This window comes from Octodon degus, unplaced genomic scaffold (assembly GCF_000260255.1).
Source record: "Octodon degus isolate 3935 unplaced genomic scaffold, OctDeg1.0 scaffold00010, whole genome shotgun sequence".
NCBI classification, from domain to species: Eukaryota; Metazoa; Chordata; class Mammalia; order Rodentia; family Octodontidae; genus Octodon; species Octodon degus.
The window spans coordinates 9,246,762-9,266,331 of record NW_004524586.1 but is presented as its reverse complement, the minus strand read 5'-3'; the positions used below and the strand labels follow the sequence as shown (position 1 = coordinate 9,266,331).

Sequence of the window (19,570 nt, the reverse complement as noted above, 5' to 3'; positions counted from 1 at the left end):
AACGGGCCAGACTGAACAAGCTGAGAGAGGACATTCATGAATAAACCAAACTTAAAAGCAAGTTGTGGCTGTGGTTGCTTCGTTGCACACTGCCCAAAGCTTGAGGAAACAATCTTCGTCCATTCAACAGTGATTTTCTGATTCAACAAAGACTGTGCTTAGAACCAGTGTCGTAGTTCCTTTTCTCTCATTGCTGGGACAAAATACCCAATGCCCAGAATTAAGGGAGGAAAAGTTTATTTAGCTCACAGTTTGTGGAGGTTTCAGTCCATACTCGGCTGGCTCCAAGACAGAGTGGCACATGGCGGAGGGCAGGAGTTCGTGGTATCAGAAGACAGCAAAAGCAACAAAAGCAAACAGGAGGAGCTGCAGAGCAAGCCTCTTTCCCTCGCTTATACTGCATGCAGGCTGCCTGCCCCCAGGGCGGGTACAGCACTCACACCCGTAACTCTAGAAGCCTGCGCCATGACTGCGGGAGGCTTTGGGGAACATCTAGACACAAACTATAACCACCAGCAACATTCCCATGTGCATCTTATCCTGCTCTTACTGAGGTGAACAAAAATAGCATCCTTCATCCCTGTCAGGCGCATCAGTTCATTGTAGGTTGCTGTGGATGCAGTAGTTGGTTAAGCTGGGAGAGCCCTTCAGGGAGAACTTACAGGGAAAAGCATATTGAACTGTGCAATAGGCATCCCTTCATCAGTGGGACTTGGTACAACTGACAGGCATGTGGACATGGGAGCACATGTCTGTCCTGCAGTCAGTATTACCAGCTGGGCAACACACAATGGCCAGAAGGGAGTCCCAGCCAGTCCCTGTGATGAAGATGCTGGGGCAGGGAGTCTTGTTAATACGATTTCCATGCCATACCCCAGGGCTTCATGGTGGATCTGACAGGGATGGCCTTGAGTCTGGGCAGACTACCACTCAGTGTGGCTGCGTCTTGCGGTACTCTTGGGGCCAGGTTTGCTGGGCCTTCCTGGCTCCTCTGACCCCTCTGCCACCTTTCCTTCCTCTCTCTGACCCCACCCAGGCCTCAGTGTACTGTGTGGCCGCTGTCCTGTGGACTGCAGCCAAGTTCAGCGTCCCCCGTGACCAAAAGCTAGCCCTACCACGCAGGCTCAAGACTCTTCTCCTGGACATGGCCAGACGCCGTGCTCTGGAGCGGCCATCGGTGGCTGAGGCCATCAAGGTAACTGTATGCATGGTCCCAGGACTTCTGTTAGGTAGAGAATGGAATGACTTTCATTTTTTTGGCTGTGTGGGCAGATAGCGTGGGGTCAGCTGTTAAAAATTGCAACTCTTTTATCTACAAAACTCATCTCTTTCCCTGGGTAGGTTGCAAGCCTGGGGACTTTGGTCTTGCGCACACACACAGGCTGATTCTGACCCTCTCTGCCACACTCTATGACATCTGCCTCTCCTAGATCCCTGCCTTTGCCTCCAGCACATATGGCAGAAGCTGTCAGCACGGCATGAGCTGGGGAGCAGCTGTGGCTTCTCCTGTTCAGTTTTTATTCACAGCTGCAGATGGACTGCAAGGCCAGACACCTAGAAGTGAACTCTCATCAAGGTTACCCAAGCTAGGGCCCCTGCAGAGAAGACCCCAGGGACTCCCTGTGGCCGATCCACCCGTGTTCCTGGAAGCATCAGGGAAACTGGGGCTGGTAAGGCAGGAGCTGATGCCTGAGCTGCCCATCCTAGCCTGCCCAGATGGTCTCCCTGCTTTTAGGTCTGTGGGAGCTACCTTCTCCAGCGGGGCATGGATAGCAGAAAGATCCTAGCCCACCTGTGGGTGTCCACCTGCAAGGTAAGGCGGTACACCTCAAAGCTCGGGGAGGGCTACTGCTTGCCGCCAACACCCAGACATGAAACCTGCCAGTCTCCTGCTGTATTAGGGCAGAGAGGGAATGTGGGAAGAAGGAATGAAAAGCCGTCCTCCTCACACAACTGTTTTCTCACTTCCGCTACTCATGGGAATGAGCTTGTGGAGGACCTGAGTGTGCTGCTGACTACACCATGTTGCCCATGCCCTGTGGGTCCTGCGGAGTGACCCTTGGGCAGCCAACAGCATTTCCAAAGGTGCCTGTCAGCTTTCTGGATGGATCTGGAGCAGGCACCCCCATGCCCAGGGGACTGAACTCCCATCCCCAACACAGGTTTGGGGGGTTCCTTCCACCACACCACACTCTTCCCATTCTCTAGAAACTTACCACAACCTTCCTGAAGTGGGGGAGACCCAAATCTCAGCGCAGACCCTCAGAGTCAGACTCCCCTGTACCACAGAAAGCTCCTCAGATGCCTGTCATGTTGCTGGGCACTGTAGGGCAGGCCTCCACACTGTAGTTACGGGCCCCACTGTCCTGTCTGCTGACCAGCCATTTGTGACTTTCCACCCCAGGTTCACCAAGAGGAAGAGACCATCGGTCTCCAAAATGCCTTCTCAGTGGTTGAACTGAAACCCCGCACAGCACCAGCTCCCAAGCCCAGTGCAGGTGGGCATGCTTCCAACTCCTCCAGCCCTTCCTATCTGCCAGCTCCTGTGCCCCACACCCATACTGCCCATCCCAAGTCCGGCCTGAGGCCACTCACAACCAGTGTCACCCAGAAGCTCCGAGCAGTAGATCCAGAGCCCCGCCAGGCCATCCTTGGCCTCACCTACTCCTCACTCAGGACTTAGCTCCAAATTCTGCCCACCCTCCCCAGCTACATTCTCACCCAGAGTTCTCACCCTACCTGGCTGCCTCCTCAGGGAGCCTTCTCTGGGCCAGGGACAAGACCCCTCCCAGCAGCCCTAGACCTCCTGGCTGTAGCCAGTCTTCTGGCCTTTCCCTTCACTCCTGGGCACCAGTCACTCCCCACCTCCTGGCCCCTGGGCCAACCCTGCAGGAGAGTTCCTTGGGGGTGTGTAGGAAAGGGTAAAGTGCCCAGCCTTGGGTCTGACACTCTAGCAGGGCCTTAAGTGTGGTACCTGCAGGCCTCCACCTGCCCCTTCCCCCTTGTGCCCTCCCAACCACCTGCTGTCCCCAGACTTCCAGCCAATCAGCAATGACACCAGACTCCCAGCGATGCCACCGACGCCTGCTCCCAGCCCACCTTCCTGCTGCCAAGGAACCAGGGAGCTGCCCACAGCCCTCACCTCTGAAGCCACTCACTTTAAGCCCATCAGCTTCGCTCAAGACGCAGGTGTGCCCGGGTGAGTGCCCACCTCCACCCCAGCTGGCGGCACCCCCAGCATGGGTGGGCCCTCTTGAGCCCTCTCCTCCTCTCTGTTCACAGGGACCAGGTTTCTTTGTCTTCAGGGTCAGCTGAGAAGCTCAAGGAGAAGAGCGAACTGGGTGGGAAGGAGGCGGGGAAGCAGGCAGCCCAGGACCTCTCTGGGTCTACAAGCCTGCAGACACTTGACCAGCTGGCGCCCAGTCCAGAGCTGCAGGGGGCAGCCTTGGAAGCTGTCAGGGAGTCAGTGCCACACAGCTTGGCCCAGGAGTGCTCCTGCCAGCCAGGCTCCAAACCACCCAGCCCACTAGATGGGACCACACCAGCAACACCCAGCTCTTCTACCCCCACCCCACCCCAGAAGGTACTAGCGCTGCCTCCAGAGCAAGGGCCAGATGGGCAGGTTCCGCCTGGAGCCACTGTGCTTCCAAGGCCAACCTCAGCCAACCAAGGCCCACGTCACCCGTGCAAGCCATCCAAGAACAAGGCTGCCGAAACTGAAGGCCCCCGGCCAGTGGCACGGGGTCCAGCACTGGCTGCAGTGAGTCCAGACAGCCCTAGTAGCCCAGGCAATCACCCTGAGAGGACCCGGCCAACAGACCGCAAGCTGTGTCCATCCAGCGTGGACACCTCGTCTCCCCCAAAGAAGACAGCCTGTCCCTCCCTGCAGGAGGCCATGCGCCTCATCCAGGAGGAATTTGCCTTCGATGGCTACCTGGACAACGGACTGGAGGCTCTGATTATGGGTATGGGGACCACAGGAACCAAGATGAGCCCTGGGAGGATCAGGGAGAGGAAAGGGTAGAGGACAGCCCACAGGACATCAGAGGGGATCTACATAAAGGGTGGCACAGGGGCTGGGGCCGCCAGGACAGTGAAGGCAGCTCAGAGCTGGTGCCCGGGAACCTCAAGTGGAAAGTGCCTGGGAATCCACCCAAGCCCATCTCTCCCTGAGACCACCTCTTCTGTGTGACCATGAATGAGGGTACCACATCCTAACTCACCCTGTCACTTTGTAAAACTAGGAGAGTATATTTACGCCTTGAAAGACCTCACCTTTGCCACTTTCTGTGGGGCCATATCCGAGAAGTTCTGTGACCTGTACTGGAATGAACAGTTGCTACAGAATCTCTTCAAAGTGGTCAATGGACCATCCTCTCCCACTGAGAGGTGGGTGATCCCAGGGCCCAGGCTTCCCTTCCTGGGGCCCTGAGGCGGATCAGGAGCCCAGCACCATACTCTGTGGTTCTAGTGACTTTCCTGACCTAAACCCTTCCCTTCTCAGTGCCTCACACCCACACCCTGCCCCTATACCGCCCTCCACAGCAACTACACTGCCCCCCCAGATGTGACGTTTGTTGGTGTGTGTCTGCTGCTGGGGCTCACGCTCAGGGAGCATGCTTTCTGACACTCCCCCACCTCCATGAAGCAGTTGCTTGGCAAATGTGCCCACCCCAGCCCCCAGCACCAACACGCATTTCTGTGGGTGTGAGAGGGTGGTCTAGACTAGCTCTGGAGTCCATCTGGTGGGGTTTTATGGAGCCAGTGCCCCACCGCCTGTGAGGCCTCATTCCCCAGCAGTATTTGCCAGCTGAGGGCTTTTCTGCACAGGCCCAAGGCCTCATCCAGTGGGACGGGAGTGGAGGGGTCTGACCAGTCATTCTGATTGTCAGCACTTCTGAGGACACAGGGTCTCAGCTCCAGAGCTCACCAAGCAGCTGTGCAACCTCCAGAAAAAGACCCTCACTGCACGGACTGGGTAAGAGAAACTGCCCTCCCAGGGGTAGGAGCTAGCACTGTTCTCCTAGGGCTCCTTGGACCCTCCAGCTGAAGAGAGTTACAGGAAGGGCTCCAGCACGGCACAGCCTTGCTCTAGGGACACCCAAGAGCCTGGGCCTTGAGGCAGAGGCTGTGCTGTCCTCTCCCTCTCTCCCTTCAGTGGCTTCCATCACAGTGCTGGCTTCTTATGAGCCATTTAATTTCAGCTGGCTGGGCTGGGGAGATGGCTCAGAGGAATAAGCGCTTCCCTGGCATGAGTTCAATCCCTGGTTCCGCCAAAAAAAATAAATAAATAATTTCAGCTGGTTTTCTCAGAGTATTAGCCCAGGATTCCCAGATCCACTGAACACTGTAATTTCCGGCTGGCCAAACAGGTAGGGTGATTGGTCACCCAGATATGCTTACTGGCCAATAAGAGGGACTCTGTGGTGACATCATGCCTATTTAAGCAAATCAGGAAGCAAGTGAGCAGACCCCAGGCATGAAGTCCACCTGCCTGCTCTGATAGTCAGGGAGCTCAGGAGGCCACCAGGAAGCAGCTTACAGAGGTGATGGAGCCCGGAGTGTCTCAAAGAATTTGTGAACCACTAGAGCTGGGCTTGACTCTAAGAGCTCCAGAAGGACAGGTCGAGCTAGATGAGACACACACAGACCCCAGGGTTAGGGCTAGGGTCCCAGGCCCACAAGAAGTTTGAAAACTCCAAGTTGCCAGACATGTTGGTGCATATCTGTAACCCCGCACTAAGGAGGCCGAGGCAGGAGGATTGTTGAGTACAAGGCCAGCCTGGGCTACGCAGTGAATTCACAGCCAGCCTGAATTACACCGTGAGTCCCTGCCTCAAAAAAGGAAAAAAGAGAGAGACAGAGAAAAGAATAGAAAAGGAAAAGAAAAGAAAGCCATACAAGTGTCCTGACATAGACTGGTCTAGGGAAGGCACTGCTCCTTGTTGTAGCCATCTCTTCAAAAGCTACTCAGAGTTCCTAGAAACTACCCTCCAAACTGCCCAGCATGACCTCTGGAGGGTGGGGCTGTGGTGAAGACTTCTGGGCCTCCTTCCGTGGACAGAAGAGCTGCCCACTGATCCTCATCTCTTTCTTTCAAGGCAAAGAAAAACCAGCTGCAGCCCGGGGCAGTGGAGGCCCCTGCTCGCCCACCTCTCTGTCAGACATGGACTCGGACACACTCTCACAGGGAAACCTGGAGGTGGGCTTTCGGCCACAGAAGTCAATCAAAGCCACAAGAGAGCAGCAGCCTGAGGTGCTGGATGAACGAGGCCCGCACCTGGAGCCAGCCACAGACGCCGTGACCCAGCTGGCTAGGTCCCATGAGGGCACCCAGGCGGTGTCTCTGGGCTCAGCTGAGATCCAGAGCTGCAGTCCCGGCTGGTCCAGTGCCTTCTACGAGGCTGACTGCTTCGGGGCTGAGGTCTACAACTATGTGAGGGATCTCGGAAGACAAAAGGCTGGTGGGCACCCCGAGCCTGAAGCCCACAGCCCAGTGAGTCCAGGGCTTCTGCCCGAGAGGGGTGGGGCAACACTGTGGCCTGACTCCCCTCAGGTGGTGCTTCCAGCTCACTCCCGGAGGCAGGCCAGGGCACACCGCACCAGAGCCTCCAGCTAGGGTGTATCCCCTCCTGGAACACCTACAGTGCCCCAGGCTGTGCTCTTTTATGCTAGTGCTAACCTCATCAGCATAGTCTCCATTCTTTGGAGGCAGGAAATGGCCTTTCTCACCTTAGCTGGGTACCTTGCCTCCAGGTGACAGGTGCTTGGGAAATCACCTGACCCTTGTGACCACAAAGGGCTTTAGGCCCTGTTTCCTGCTGAGGTTGGCAGGTGAAGCCCTGCGCCCTTTGGCCTCCCGGAGCTTGGGTCTTGCCCAGGGCAGGGCAAGTCCAGGATGGATGCAGGGTCTGTGTGGCCTGGCATGGGCTTCTCTGACGGGCAGTGCCATTCCGGGGCAGGAGCAGCCCAGGCTTTTTCCTGGCCAGTAGAGCCCAAGACGCTGTGACGAGCAGAGAGACAGGGCCAAGGTGGCTGCCTGTGTAACTGGGGTCCCCTACCAGTGACTATGAGACTGCAGCAAGGTTCAGAGTTTCTAGAAACTGCCTCCACGCTCTGCCCAGCATGACGGGGTGGGATTGGGGGGGGTCTTCGTGCAGGCCTCAGGGCCTCCCTTCATGGATAGAAGCGCTGCCCACTGGTCTGGGCTCTGAGTCTCTGAAAAGATGGAGGCCATCTGCGACTGCCTGCCCCCTCAGAACCCTGACTGAGCCCCACTCCACAGGGGTGGTCTCTCCCCAGCACACACCCAGCATTGTCGCAGCTGTTAGACCACCCCTTCTTATGTCTGCCACCTCCTGCTGGCAGCATGTCAGCTCATTACCTGGTCAGAGAAGCAGCCAGCATCCCTAGGTGTAGGCACCAGAGTCACTCTCCAAGCCTCTCATCTCCTCCGGACTTCCCTGAAGACCAGGCCACTGTGTGCACCATGGAACCTGGTGAGGACAAGACAGTTCACAGCAGATGGCCCAGATGGCCCAGATGGGAGACCACAGTGCCTCCAGCTCACAGACCGGACAGAGACTCAGTATCGTCACATGAGGGCCCAAGCCTTGGACCCAAAGGCAGTCTGGTCCTCGCTGGGCTCCAAGAGGTCCTTGGCTCTCTTTTCTTCTGCTCTGCGAGTCCTCATCCAACCCCTGCATCTTTCACTGCTGTAGCACCCAGAATAGATGACGTCCCAGGAGCACTGGTGCTCCACTTGGCCTTGCCTTTCCAGGGAGGAAAAAAAAAACAAAAAACAAACAAACCAAAAAAAAACATCAACTCTAGCAGAAAGCACTGCCACAGCTTCTTTCTCATCCTCCTCCTTCCTTCATGGTACACAACAGGGGCAAGGACCTGGTGCAGCCAGTAAAGAGCAGAGTGGGCTTCGCACCCTCAGTGCATGCCCAACTGGTACTGAGCAGCCTCCAGACTGGCCTGTTCTAGCATGGAGGATCCGGAGGATCCCAGGATCTTTGATAGCCCGAAAAGGGCCTATGGGCATAAGTGTTTGCCATGAGGAGCTCAAGAAAGGACTGTGGGCTCTGTGCCATGACCAAGCCTTGAAGACACACCGAGAGCGGATCCAGACCAGTGCCTCTTCTAACTTCAATGTGATCCTGCGAGTAGGACCAACTCCTGAATCAGCTGGGGGGAACTGTAGACACGAGCCCTAGACAAGCCAGCTGGATAGCCAGTGTCACACTGCAGGTGACTCCAGGATGACTTACCCCAGTGTTTGATCTGGAGGAGGCTGTCAGCTTCAGGGCATGGGGACTAGACAAGGAGTTTGTCCTCCCAGCTCGTCCTCCCACCTGTCCTCCTAGGACGGGTGAGTCTCCCATGCCCTCCACTGCTTATAGGTCTCTCTGAAGACCCACCATATCTACTTCAAACAAAGTGTATCACTCAGAAATAGATTTCACATTTGCAACCCAAGGAGAAAGTGAATACGCTGTCATCTGTTGCTAAGACCCCGAAGCAGTGCTGACTGCCTGGGTGCACACACTCCGCCCCTGAGCACTTGCTGTGGCTGCATGTGACATGCACATGCTGCAAGTGTCCCCACAGTGCAGATGCAGGGCCCCAGCTCCTGCCACCCCATGAACTGCCCTGGTGCTTGGTTTGCTGTTGAGAGAGGCTTTGCCTTCAGGGTCTGCGGGTCGGCAGTGACTTCAGTTCATCCCTGTCTTCTTCTTTTTTCTAGTTCATTACTGCACCTTTCTTCTGGCTGTTGTTTCACTTATCCTAACATCCACCAGCCATTCATCCAACTAAGTCCGTTGGCCATCGGCCATTGTGCCTCAGTAGCCTTGCATTTACTTCTATAACAAATGCAGCTAGGCATGGTGGTGCCCATAATCTCAGAAGTCTGAACTGCTGAGGCAGGAGGATCGCAAGGAAAAGTCCAACCTGGACAATTCTCAGTATGTTGAGATCTAGCCAACCAGGTCAGCCTGTCGTGCACGCTTGTCGTGCACGGCTTTGACAGTAATGCCAACACTTGTGTTTTCTTCCCCATTATCCCTTGTGTTGTGTGAATTTTAGGTAACATGGATTTATCTAAAATCAATCAAGATAGTCCTCAAAGAATCTGTCTGCTGTTCATTATCCTGAGAATTGTTCCTGACAAGTGTCTAACTACAGATAAAGATGGTCAACTCTGCATGCACCACAGTCTAGCACGCAGGAGGTACATGCCAACAATATAGGGAGCCACACCCAGGTCCCCAAATGCCTTGGTGCCCACAGACCTCCCCCCATGGATTTGCCACATCTGCATCTGCTCAGAAGACAAGGAGTGATGGCTTGGAAGGGGCTTGGCATAGATCCAGAGCAGGAGGAGAGCTCTGCGGTACAGCCATGGGGGTCGTGGCCACCACTACCTCACTCAGAAGCCTGGATCACAGAGAGGTATGCGTGGATGGCCACGGAGACCTGTAGGCCTCACTTCAACCAGCAGACAGAAACAGGTCCGTCTCAACCTCTGTGGTCAACTGGGGATGGTCCTCAAAGACAGTGCGTTGTGAACTACACCGTCCCTCCAGTGGTGGCTCGTGTGCCTAAAGAATTAACATTTTTATCTTATCTCACTTTAATGATCTACAAATCCTCATATGGTGTGACTCCATGTGAGAGGCGCAGGCGCTAGGCAGGCAGCTCTCATGGGTTGGCCCAGGATTGACCAGTCCCATCCTCATGAGGAAGAACTGGCTCAGGCTGGCCATCTAGTAGAAGCCTGATTTGAAGCTAAGCATGGTTTAAACAGTCAGTTTTCATACCCATAATCCTAGCACTCCAAAAGGCTGAAGTAGGAGAATTGTATACTTGAGGCTCAGCCTGGGCAACTTACTTAGTGAGACCTTGTCTCAAAAAAACATTTTTTTAAAGAAGGTCTGGAGATATAGCTCAGTGCAAAGGCCCTGGACTCAATGCTCAGTACAAAAAAGAAAAAGAAGAAAGAGATAGAGGAGAGGAGAGGAGAGGAGAGGAGAGGAGAGGAAGGAAGGGGAGGGAGAGGAGAGCAGAAGAGTAGAGAAGGAAGATAGAGGAGAGGAGAGGAGAGGAGAGGAGAGGAAGGAAGGAGGGAGGGGAGGAGAGGGGAAGGAAGAGGAGAGGAGACAGAGGACAGGGAAGAGAGCACAGAGGAGAGAGGAGAGAAAGAAAAAAGACAAGGAAAGAGAAGAGAAACTGGTTTTCTCCACTTCATTTCTCTGGAGACACTGCACCTCCAGGTATGCTGTAGCTGAGCTGGAGAAGGATCCAGGGGTCCTGGAAGACCTGACTTCACAGGGAGTCTAGGTTCTACTTTGGACCCCTCTGCAGCTGCCCAGTACCAACAACACAAACCATCATGGGGCTGGCTGCGTCTGCCATCCCTGCCAACACAGCATGTGGTGAAGACAGCTTCTGAACTGCCAACAGAAGTCCTCCGAATATGTAAAGAAAAACGTTGCCTGCCTTTCCTTCTGCCACCCAGTTCTTGTGGTTAACTGCGGGACCGTGAGCTAGGGGAAGGGGCATCCAGTCTGGGGCTGCTGCCATCAGCAAGGGGAACTGGCTGCCGCTGCTCTGAGATTAACCAGGCTCAGGGCCACAACTCTACTGGACCCTCACCACAGGAAGTAATTTACTTAGGAAGCCATGTGGCTCTCACCAGGCACCTACCTGTGCTCATCCTCTGCTCCTCACCTAGATCCTCGCTGTGGGCCACGGCCGGTCCTCCTCCTGTGGAAACAGTTTAGCCTAAGACTCCTGGAGTCCCGCTTCAGCTCGCAGAGGCTCCCAGGTTACATGCACATCCCAGCCAGCTTACTTCCTATCCAGCTGGCCCACAGCCCCCTGGGTGCAGTCACAGAGGCTGTGTCTGTCTCCCCTTGCAGGGCGAAGCTATATCTGGGTTCCCATCCAAGCGATTGTGGCCTTTTGTGGGTGCTCCAAGTTGTATCAGAGGCCACAACTGCCCTGATCTCTCACACTGTGCTTCTTCTTAGGAGCTGGAGCAGCAGCTCATGATAGAGAAAAGAAACTACCGAAAGACCCTGAAGTTCTACCAGAAGCTTTTACAGAAAGAAAAGCGCAACAAAGGTAACCCTGCACAGACGATCACCACAGGTGAGGTCTCTGCTTAGGCTCAGGGGAGCCACCTTGTGTCAGCTCTGCTCTGCCCACAGGCTCAGAGGTGAAGACCATGTTGTCCAAGCTGAAAGGGCAGCTGGAGGAGATGAAGTCCAAAGTGCAGTTCCTCAGCTTGGTCAAGAAGTATCTGCAGGCAAGTAACACTCAGATGGGATTCCTAAGGTCAGCGCTGTGCACCCACCCATGCTTGGTCAGACCCCGCGTGAGAAGCCAACTGCACAGGCCCTGCCATCCCAGGCTCAGGGTCCGGATGACCAGGCACCCTCATCCCACACACGCTGGCCGTGACTTGCCCCTCCCTCCAGGTCATGTACGCGGAGCGCTGGGGCCTGGAGCCCTGTGCCCTGCCAGTGATCGTGAACATCGCGGCAGCCCCCTGTGACACCCTGGACTTCAGCCCCCTGGACGAGTCCTCCTCCCTCATCTTCTACAATGTCAACAAGCACCCGTGTGGGGGCCGCCAGAAGAAGGCTCGAGTCCTACAGGCTGGCACGCCACTGGGCCTCATGGCCTACCTCTATTCCAGGTGTGTCCAGGATAACCTATGGGCTGCAAAAGGAGAAAAGCTTACTCAGGACAAAAGAAAGAGGCTCCCATTAAGGATGGGCTATCCTGCTTTTAATTCAGAAAGATGTCTAATTAGAGTTTGAATTTGGTTTGTTAGCTGTCCCTGCTCCATGGCTGATCTCCTTGCCATGATGGCTTCAAGCACAGGCCACATCTCAGGGTGTGCTCGCAGGCGCTGCAGGAGAGCTAGGGAGTGGCCCGCACCATCACTCCATGAGCTTCCAGTGCAGACACCTCAGGAGTCTCTGAGGCATAGCCCAGCTTCCATTCCACACACTAAGTGAGAACCCCGGACAATTTAGCTATCACACTGTTGAACTTAATGATGGGGAGCATTTCTGTGGCCTCCACCTCTGTGGCATGAACAGTTTTGTGTGTCCACGATCCCTAGTGATAAATGTCAGTGTGCTTTCTTGGCCTGTAGCAAGGAGGAGCCTTACTTTTGCCCAGGGTCCCAAGACTGGTCCCGGGGCTGGGATACTGGACCTCCCTCCCTCATCGCACCTAGCACGCTTGGACCTTTCAGTCCCTCTGCCCTGCAGCACCCCTTTTCACCTGATGGTCTAACCAGAGAGACGAATTTTGCCTTTCCAAGTCAGGCACAGGGGCACTGTGGAGCCCTGGGGCACCCTTTGATGTACAGGCTGCGCTGACCCTGGATCTGATCAGGTGTCAGCAAGGATCAGGGAGGGCCACGGGGGAACAAGGTCCCCTCCACAGGGCACAGGCCTCCTGTGCCTGCTGCCCCTGCTCCATCAACCCTATATTCTAAGGTCGGCTGCATCCAGCCATGCTGGAGCCCCCTGCCAGCCAGGGACTCCAGGCTGACCCTCAGACTAAGGTCATAATTTCCTCACCTGCACGATGGTGCTGCCTTGTCTACTGTGGGGTCTCTGAGCTATCATGGGAGACAGAGATACAAGTGCATGTGAGGTTGTGCATGTGTCCAGGTTCAGTGGATGGTGTGTACGTGTGGTGTGTGCATATGTAATGGTCACATGTGTGCCCAGGTGTGTAGCAGGTCTGGGGTATGTTGGGATACTGTGTGATCTGGTATGTAAAACATGTACCACACCCATGTGTCATGGTGTGGAGCTATTATGTGATATTGTGTAGTCTGGTATGCATGTGTGTCTGTGTGGTACATTGAGGCACCACATATAATGTACGTAATTGTGAGAAAGCATGTACGTGGGTACTGTACATTATGTTTGTGGTATGTGTGTGTGGTGCGTGGGGTACACTGGGGGTTTTCTGTGACATGTATTCGTGTGCTGTCTGGTGGGAGTATTATGTGGTATTGTGCAATTTGCTGTACATGTGTGGTGTGCTGAGGATTGTGTAGTATAATGTATGTGATTATGAGGGAATGTGCTTATGTACAGTGTATACAATGTATGAAGTAAACGTGTGGTAAGTATGTACATGGAGCATGTTGGGCTATAGTGTGGTGGCACATGGCTGTGCATGTATGGTATGGGTGCACGTGGGACTGTATAGTACATGGAGAGTGAGGGTGCATGTGATGTGAGTGGGGGGCACACTGTGTACATTGAGTGTGTGTGTGTGTGTGTGTGTGTGTGTGTGTGTGTGTGTGTGTGATCATAGCTGGCCCTCTATGAAATGCAGACTCCCATGCCAAGGGCTGGCCCCTGCACCGTGTGGGTAAGGAAGGGCCCTCTGCTCCGGCCGCCAAACTTTCCAGGGTGATCAGTACCTTCCTTCCCTTCACGCTTTCATTTTCCCAGGGGCTCTCTTGCCTGTGATTTCCCAAAAAGGGCATCCATGTACTCACACAGAACTCATATACATGCACACAGAACTGCACACACCACACTCACTCCGGGCTGCTCCCCCCTGCCTGTGGCACAGGTGAGTCCAGGGTATGTGGGCAGGAGGCTGGTCTAAGGCCCAAGGTCTCGCCAATGTCCCCCCAGTGACGCCTTCCTGGAGGGCTACGTCCAGCAGTTCCTGTACACCTTCCGCTACTTCTGCACACCGCATGACTTCCTGCACTTCCTCCTGGACCGTATTAGCAGCACTCTGTCCAGGTACCACCCATGCGGGGATCCTGACTCAGGTTGGGTGGGATTCCAAGGCACCTCGCTTAGCCCCTGCGAAGGATAAAGCAGTCCCAGGTGACCCTGACAGGAGCAGGGTATAGGTGCAGCCTCTCTGCAGAGGGCCAAGGTAAGGATGGTAAAGCCAACGTGAGTGCAAGAGGAAAGGAAAGCAGGGGGCCCAGCTGGCCTCACAGGGCTGCTGGGCAGCGGCTGGAGGGAGAAGCGCATCTTGGAGCTCTGGTCACCTGACTTCCCCATGTACCCCTCACCCCACACTTGTCCACGCTTGGTGGCCCCAGGCTGAGGCATCCTGTCTGTTTCTAGGGCCCACCAGGACCCCACCTCGACTTTCACCAAGATCTATAGGCGGAGCCTTTGCGTCCTGCAGGCCTGGGTGGAAGACTGCTACACTGTGGACTTCATGAGGAATGCAGGGCTGCTGGAGCGCCTCGAGGACTTCATCTCCTCCAAGGTGACTGCTGCCCAGACCAACCTACCAGCACTGCAGGTACCTGCAGAGGGAGGCACTGCCCTCGTCCAGAGAAGACAGTGACCACTATGCTTCTGCCTAGATTCTGCCCCTAGATGGCTCTGCTGAGCACCTGCTGGGCCTCCTGGAGGTGGGCACTGACCGGCGGGCTGATGGTGCCGCTCGAGGCACAGACCTGGAGGACCCCAAAGAGGCTGAGGAGGATGCCAGACCCTTCAACGCCCTCTGCAAGAGGTTTTCAGAAGATGGCATCTCCCGAAAGGTGTGGGCCTTTCTCAAGGGAGGGCTTCTGTGGACAGGCAGGTGCAGTTCCCTGTGTCCCTTCTGGATGACATGGCATGCACATGCACACATACACATGTCTGCGCACAAGCACACCTATGTACATATACAAGCATACACGCACAGATCCACATAGACGTGCATGCACATGTGCACACAAGAAAACACATTTGTGCATAGGTACATGCTCCCCATGCATGTCCCAGGTGTGGATCTTGTTGGGGTGGCACTTCCTGGCACACCTGCCCTGAAGGTCATGCAGGGAGTCATGTGAGATGGGTACTATGATAACTCACTGAATTCACCTCCCTGGCCCTCAGGTGGGAAACCTGGGTAGAGGAACCCACTGTGGGGAAGTGAATATTCTCTCCACTAATAAATAGATAGGGACCGCCCCAAACCTCAGGGCTTGTGTCCATGGGGAATCTGCTAAAGTGATCGGGACACACATGTCCTTGTGCCATCAAGCATGTGCAGGAGGGACTTGCCCCTTGGCTGGGCCAGTCTAAAGAGGCCTGGACTGGACTCGTCTGGTCCTCATCTCGCCACCTTGACCTGGAGGGCAATTTGACTTGCCTGCAGAGCTTCCCCTGGAGGCTGCCGCGGGGCAATGGGCTGACATTGCCACACAAGGAGCGCCAGTACACTATCGCATCTGCCCTGCCCAAGCCCTGCTTCTTCGAAGACTTCTACGGCCCCTACGCCAAAGCCAGCGAGAAGGGGCCCTATTTCCTGACTGAGTACAGCACGCACCAACTCTTCACGCAGCTGACACTGCTGCAGCAGGTACATGGAGGCTTTGGGTATCAGGAGTGCTTGGGGAACCCCATACTCTCATCTAGGCCAACTTCAGGTTTCATGGGGCAGGCTCAGGGACACTCTGGCATCACAGGACACTTCCTGGAGGAGCCAGTGGACACCAGAAGAGCCTCACTGTGGTTGTCACATGCACCCATTCCAGGGAGCTAGTGCAAAAAACTAAGGAGGCCCAAGGTGGGGGCAGACCTGGGCTCCAGACAAGTAAGATCCTCCTGTTGGCTTCCTAGGAGACAGGTGGCCCTCGGGGCAACCCTCTGCTGAAGCTGGGCCATCCTCCCCTCATGCTGGCCTGGGCCCTGCTCTCCAGGGCCCTGATGTCATAAGCCAGGTGACAGCAGCACCAAGCAATGCTGTCATCAGGCCTAGCCAATGTCACCAGCCCTGGGGGGCCATGTACATAGGGAAGCCTGCTGGCCAAGCCTTGTGATTACAGAGATGGCCCCCAGAACACCTCAGCCCTCCTTGGGATGCTGCTGTGGACACCAGGTCCTTGGAAGCGATGGCCTGACTGTCTACTTCCACGTCTCTAACAGGAATTATTTCAAAAGTGCCACCCTGTACACTTCCTAAACTCACGCGCCCTGGGTGTCATGGACAAAAGCACAGCCATTCCAAAGTGAGTGTCGACTCCCAAGGTGGCCTGGGAGTTGTGCCTTTAGAGGGATGGCGGGCGGGTCTCACGCGGCTTCCCCAATGCGGTCCTGGCCTTGTGGGTGCTCTTGGCTAAAAGGAATTGCCTGGGTCACTCCCTGAGAGAAGAGGGCCTGACCTCAGCCCACTCTGCACAGAAATCCTGCAGCCCTATGTCTGGGTAGGGCCACCTTTCCATATCCCCACATGATAACACACCATTTTTCTTCCAGAGCCAGCTCTTGTGAGTCTCTGTCTACCAAAACCTGTAGCCTATTTCTGCCCAATTATGTTCAGGACAAGTACCTATTACAGCTTTTAAGAAATGCAGATGATGTCAGTACCTGGGTGGCAGCTGAAATAGTGACCAGCCATACCTCCAAGGTAGGTGCCTTCATGGCTGTAAGGTAGGTCAGAGGGGGTCGTAGGGTCCACATGCCTGACGGCCAGGCAGTGGGCTGGTGAGCCCGTTGGTCCATCCCTTCACCAGGTACAGGGAATTCATACTGCCCAACCCTCAGAGCCACACTTAACCCAAGGCCAAAGGGACGGGCAGTGCCACTGCGATTACTGTGATTAGCCGCGATAGCCTAACAGGGGCGTCCTGAGTACACAGCGGTCACATCGCTCTAGCCTGATGCTGTCTCTTCCCTCTACTGGGGATGCTTCAAAGCTGTGACCACTTAGACACAGACATGTGTCTCTCTGCTGGGATTCTGCACATCAGTACTAAGACTGTCCTTCACATTCACATACACAGCACCTGAGACACTTTCCTTAACAGACTGAGTCACACAGACACAAAGCCCTCACATAAAGACAGATGCGTTCCAGTACACACAGATCTTCCCTCCCTCCCTCCCTCCCTTACTCCCTCCCTTTCCCTCACATATACACAAAGTTCAGTCAAAATTTGCCCCGCTGCCAGGATACCCCCACATCTTTACCTGAACCTGTCCCAGGACTAAGCTTTGTCCCAGCCGCCCTGATCTCTGAGGCCGCGATGTGCCTGCCTCACCTGCTGGTCCCTGCTCCTCCCAGCAGATCCCTCACTTGTTCTGGCTGAGGCCCAGCTCTTACTTCAGTGGCTATGGGCCCAGTTCCAGGCTCTCCTATGTCCCATGGGCCTGGTTAGATTGGGGGCTTCTTAGCCTGACCTGCACACCTATTCTTAGGCAGGTTGTGGAAGCCTGGGGGCAAGGGCTCATCTGCCTCAGGCCAGCCTCTCCCTCCACAGTTTCTCTGGACAGAATGCCCAGGCCAGGAGGCCTTCACCTTCACGCAACGAGCATCCTATCGCATAGGCCTCAGTTCCCTCACCTGAAGTCAGCATGGCTTGGCTTTTGTGAAGTGAGGTCCACCAGGTCTCTTTCCACACTGTGAGACAGTCACTGTGATAGAAAGAAGGGCAAAATCGGTGTGCAAGGCTCCTTCTTACAGTGCAGCCATTTGCCCAGGACTGGGAGGATGGTGGCCTCAAGTCACAGAGGGCACCCATGGCCAGCAGGGCTGTGGCTTCCTTAAAGTGGACATGGGCCCAAGAAACAAGCTCCCCAGGTTGTACCCCACCACAGCTCAGGAAACCAAAGCAATCTCATCAGACACATGAAATTGCAAGTGTCTATTGAACCAACGTATTTGTCACATTCTAAAATATACACCGATATTTTGCATGTTATTTACTGAAATGTCAACAATCAGAAGACTGAGTTTGTAAACTTACATTTCACCAAATTGTTGAATTTGGAGCTGGGCACGATGATGCATGTCTGCAACCCCAGCACTATCGGAGCTGAGGGAGAAGGGTCGCGAGTTCAAGCCCAGGTCAGCAGTAGAGTGTCTGTCTATTATGTCCGAAGCACTGGGTCCAATCTCCAGCACTGCAAAATAAGAATAATAATAAATTTTAAACACACACACACACTCACACACACACATACTCACACACACTCACACACACACACACACACACACACACAATTTAGCCAGAGAATACAATGGGCTCAACAAAAGTGCTCAGTGAAAATCAGTCTACTACTTTTAGCTGATGTTCTGGAAGGTGAGGTGCAAAGACAAGAACAGGAAGAAAGGGTTTAAAGTTTCTCAACTTAAAGAAAATTTGTTTGGGGCATGGTGGTAGAGTCTCTAATCCCAGAATTCTGGGAGACTGAAGCAGGAGGACCACAACTTCAAGTCTAACCAGGGCAATTTAACAACTTAGTGAATAATGGTGAGCTTGAAAGTAAAAATACTAAAAAAATACTATTTAAAAATGATGAGCACACTGACCAAGACCTCAATGTCTATGGACAGATGAATGGATAAAGAAAATATGGTCTGGGGCTGGGGAGACAGCTCGGTGGTCTAAGTGCAACCTAAATTCAATCTCCACTACCCTGTGTGACCCGGGAACCCCAGGTGTGCCGTGCTGGCCACCGAAACTGGGCATGGTGGCCCACGCCTGTATTCCCAGCACTAGAGAGGCTGAGACAGGACATCACTACAAGTCTGAGCTGCATAGTGAGACCCTGTACCAAATAAATGAATAGATAGATAGATAGATAGATAGATAGATAGATAGATAGATAGATGATTCCTAATTTTTTAAAATATGGTCTGTACATACCTGGGAATATTATTTATTAATCGGCCTTTAAAAAGAAAGGAATTTGAAAGAAAAAAGAATTTCAATTTATGCTTTTTTTGTTTGTTTGTTTTTGTTTTTGGCGGAACCGGGGATTGAACTCAGATCCTTGCGTTTACCAGTCAAGTGCTTATCCTACTGCACCATCTCCCCGGCCCCAAATGGGATAAGGGTTTTTTTTGTTGTTTTTTTGTTGTTTTTTTTTTGCTCCGAATGCCCTCAGGGGTGGTTTGGCTGGCCGGGGTGTTATGGGGATCGAACTACAGCAACCTGAGGCTGACAGCTTTGTGGAAGCAGGCCCTTAAAGAACTGAGCTATGGCCAGGCCCCCTTCAATTTATGCTGCATGATTCTATTTGTCTGAGCTGTCTGACAGTGTCCCTCCCACAGAAACAGAAAGCATATGGGGGCTGGGGCACCACAGTTCGGGAAAGACAGGGGCATGCTGATTCATAGGTCAGAGCTTCAGTTTTGCAAGGCTTAAGCCTTCCAGAGACCTGCCACACAGCAGTGTGACTGTGTTTCATGCCACAAGATTATTCCTAAAAATAGGAGGGTAAATTTTATACTATGTAATTTTTTTAAGGTTCAAAATGTAAAACTTGAACACAAAAAAGTTGTGGGAAAGTTTTAGGTGAAAAATACTGGCTAGCACTCTGAGAGGCTGAGGCAGGAGGCGCACAAGTGCAAGTCCAAGCTGAGCAATGTAGCCAAACTTTATTTCAAAACAAAAAAAAATTTCAATTTTCATGGCTGGGGATGTGCAGCTCAGTGCAGAACTCCAGGGCTCAGGCCTCAGTGATGCAAAAGAGGCAGGAAGGGGAAGAGAAGAGTGCTGGAAATTATTATTTTCCATCTGTTTAAGCTTATGAAGAAAACTTGAGATGTTAAC

The 19,570-nt window shown here is 53.9% G+C and overlaps 1 protein-coding gene across 1 annotated transcript in view; it reads left to right on the top strand.

Annotated features, from left to right (window-relative positions):
- The window catches only part of Kndc1 (kinase non-catalytic C-lobe domain containing 1), a 66,707-nt gene that overhangs the window by 40,352 nt on the left and 6,785 nt on the right, over positions 1-19,570 (top strand). Inside the window, exons 10-26 of the mRNA XM_004625557.2 lie at positions 1,037-1,195; positions 1,736-1,813; positions 2,405-2,498; positions 3,034-3,199; positions 3,283-3,965; positions 4,245-4,389; positions 4,893-4,978; positions 6,102-6,496; positions 11,040-11,133; positions 11,220-11,317; positions 11,490-11,710; positions 13,689-13,802; positions 14,139-14,286; positions 14,387-14,566; positions 15,169-15,372; positions 15,939-16,021; positions 16,269-16,419. Coding sequence (XP_004625614.1) covers positions 1,037-1,195; positions 1,736-1,813; positions 2,405-2,498; positions 3,034-3,199; positions 3,283-3,965; positions 4,245-4,389; positions 4,893-4,978; positions 6,102-6,496; positions 11,040-11,133; positions 11,220-11,317; positions 11,490-11,710; positions 13,689-13,802; positions 14,139-14,286; positions 14,387-14,566; positions 15,169-15,372; positions 15,939-16,021; positions 16,269-16,419 — 3,099 coding nt within the window. The remainder of the gene's footprint in view (positions 1-1,036; positions 1,196-1,735; positions 1,814-2,404; positions 2,499-3,033; positions 3,200-3,282; positions 3,966-4,244; positions 4,390-4,892; positions 4,979-6,101; positions 6,497-11,039; positions 11,134-11,219; positions 11,318-11,489; positions 11,711-13,688; positions 13,803-14,138; positions 14,287-14,386; positions 14,567-15,168; positions 15,373-15,938; positions 16,022-16,268; positions 16,420-19,570) is intronic.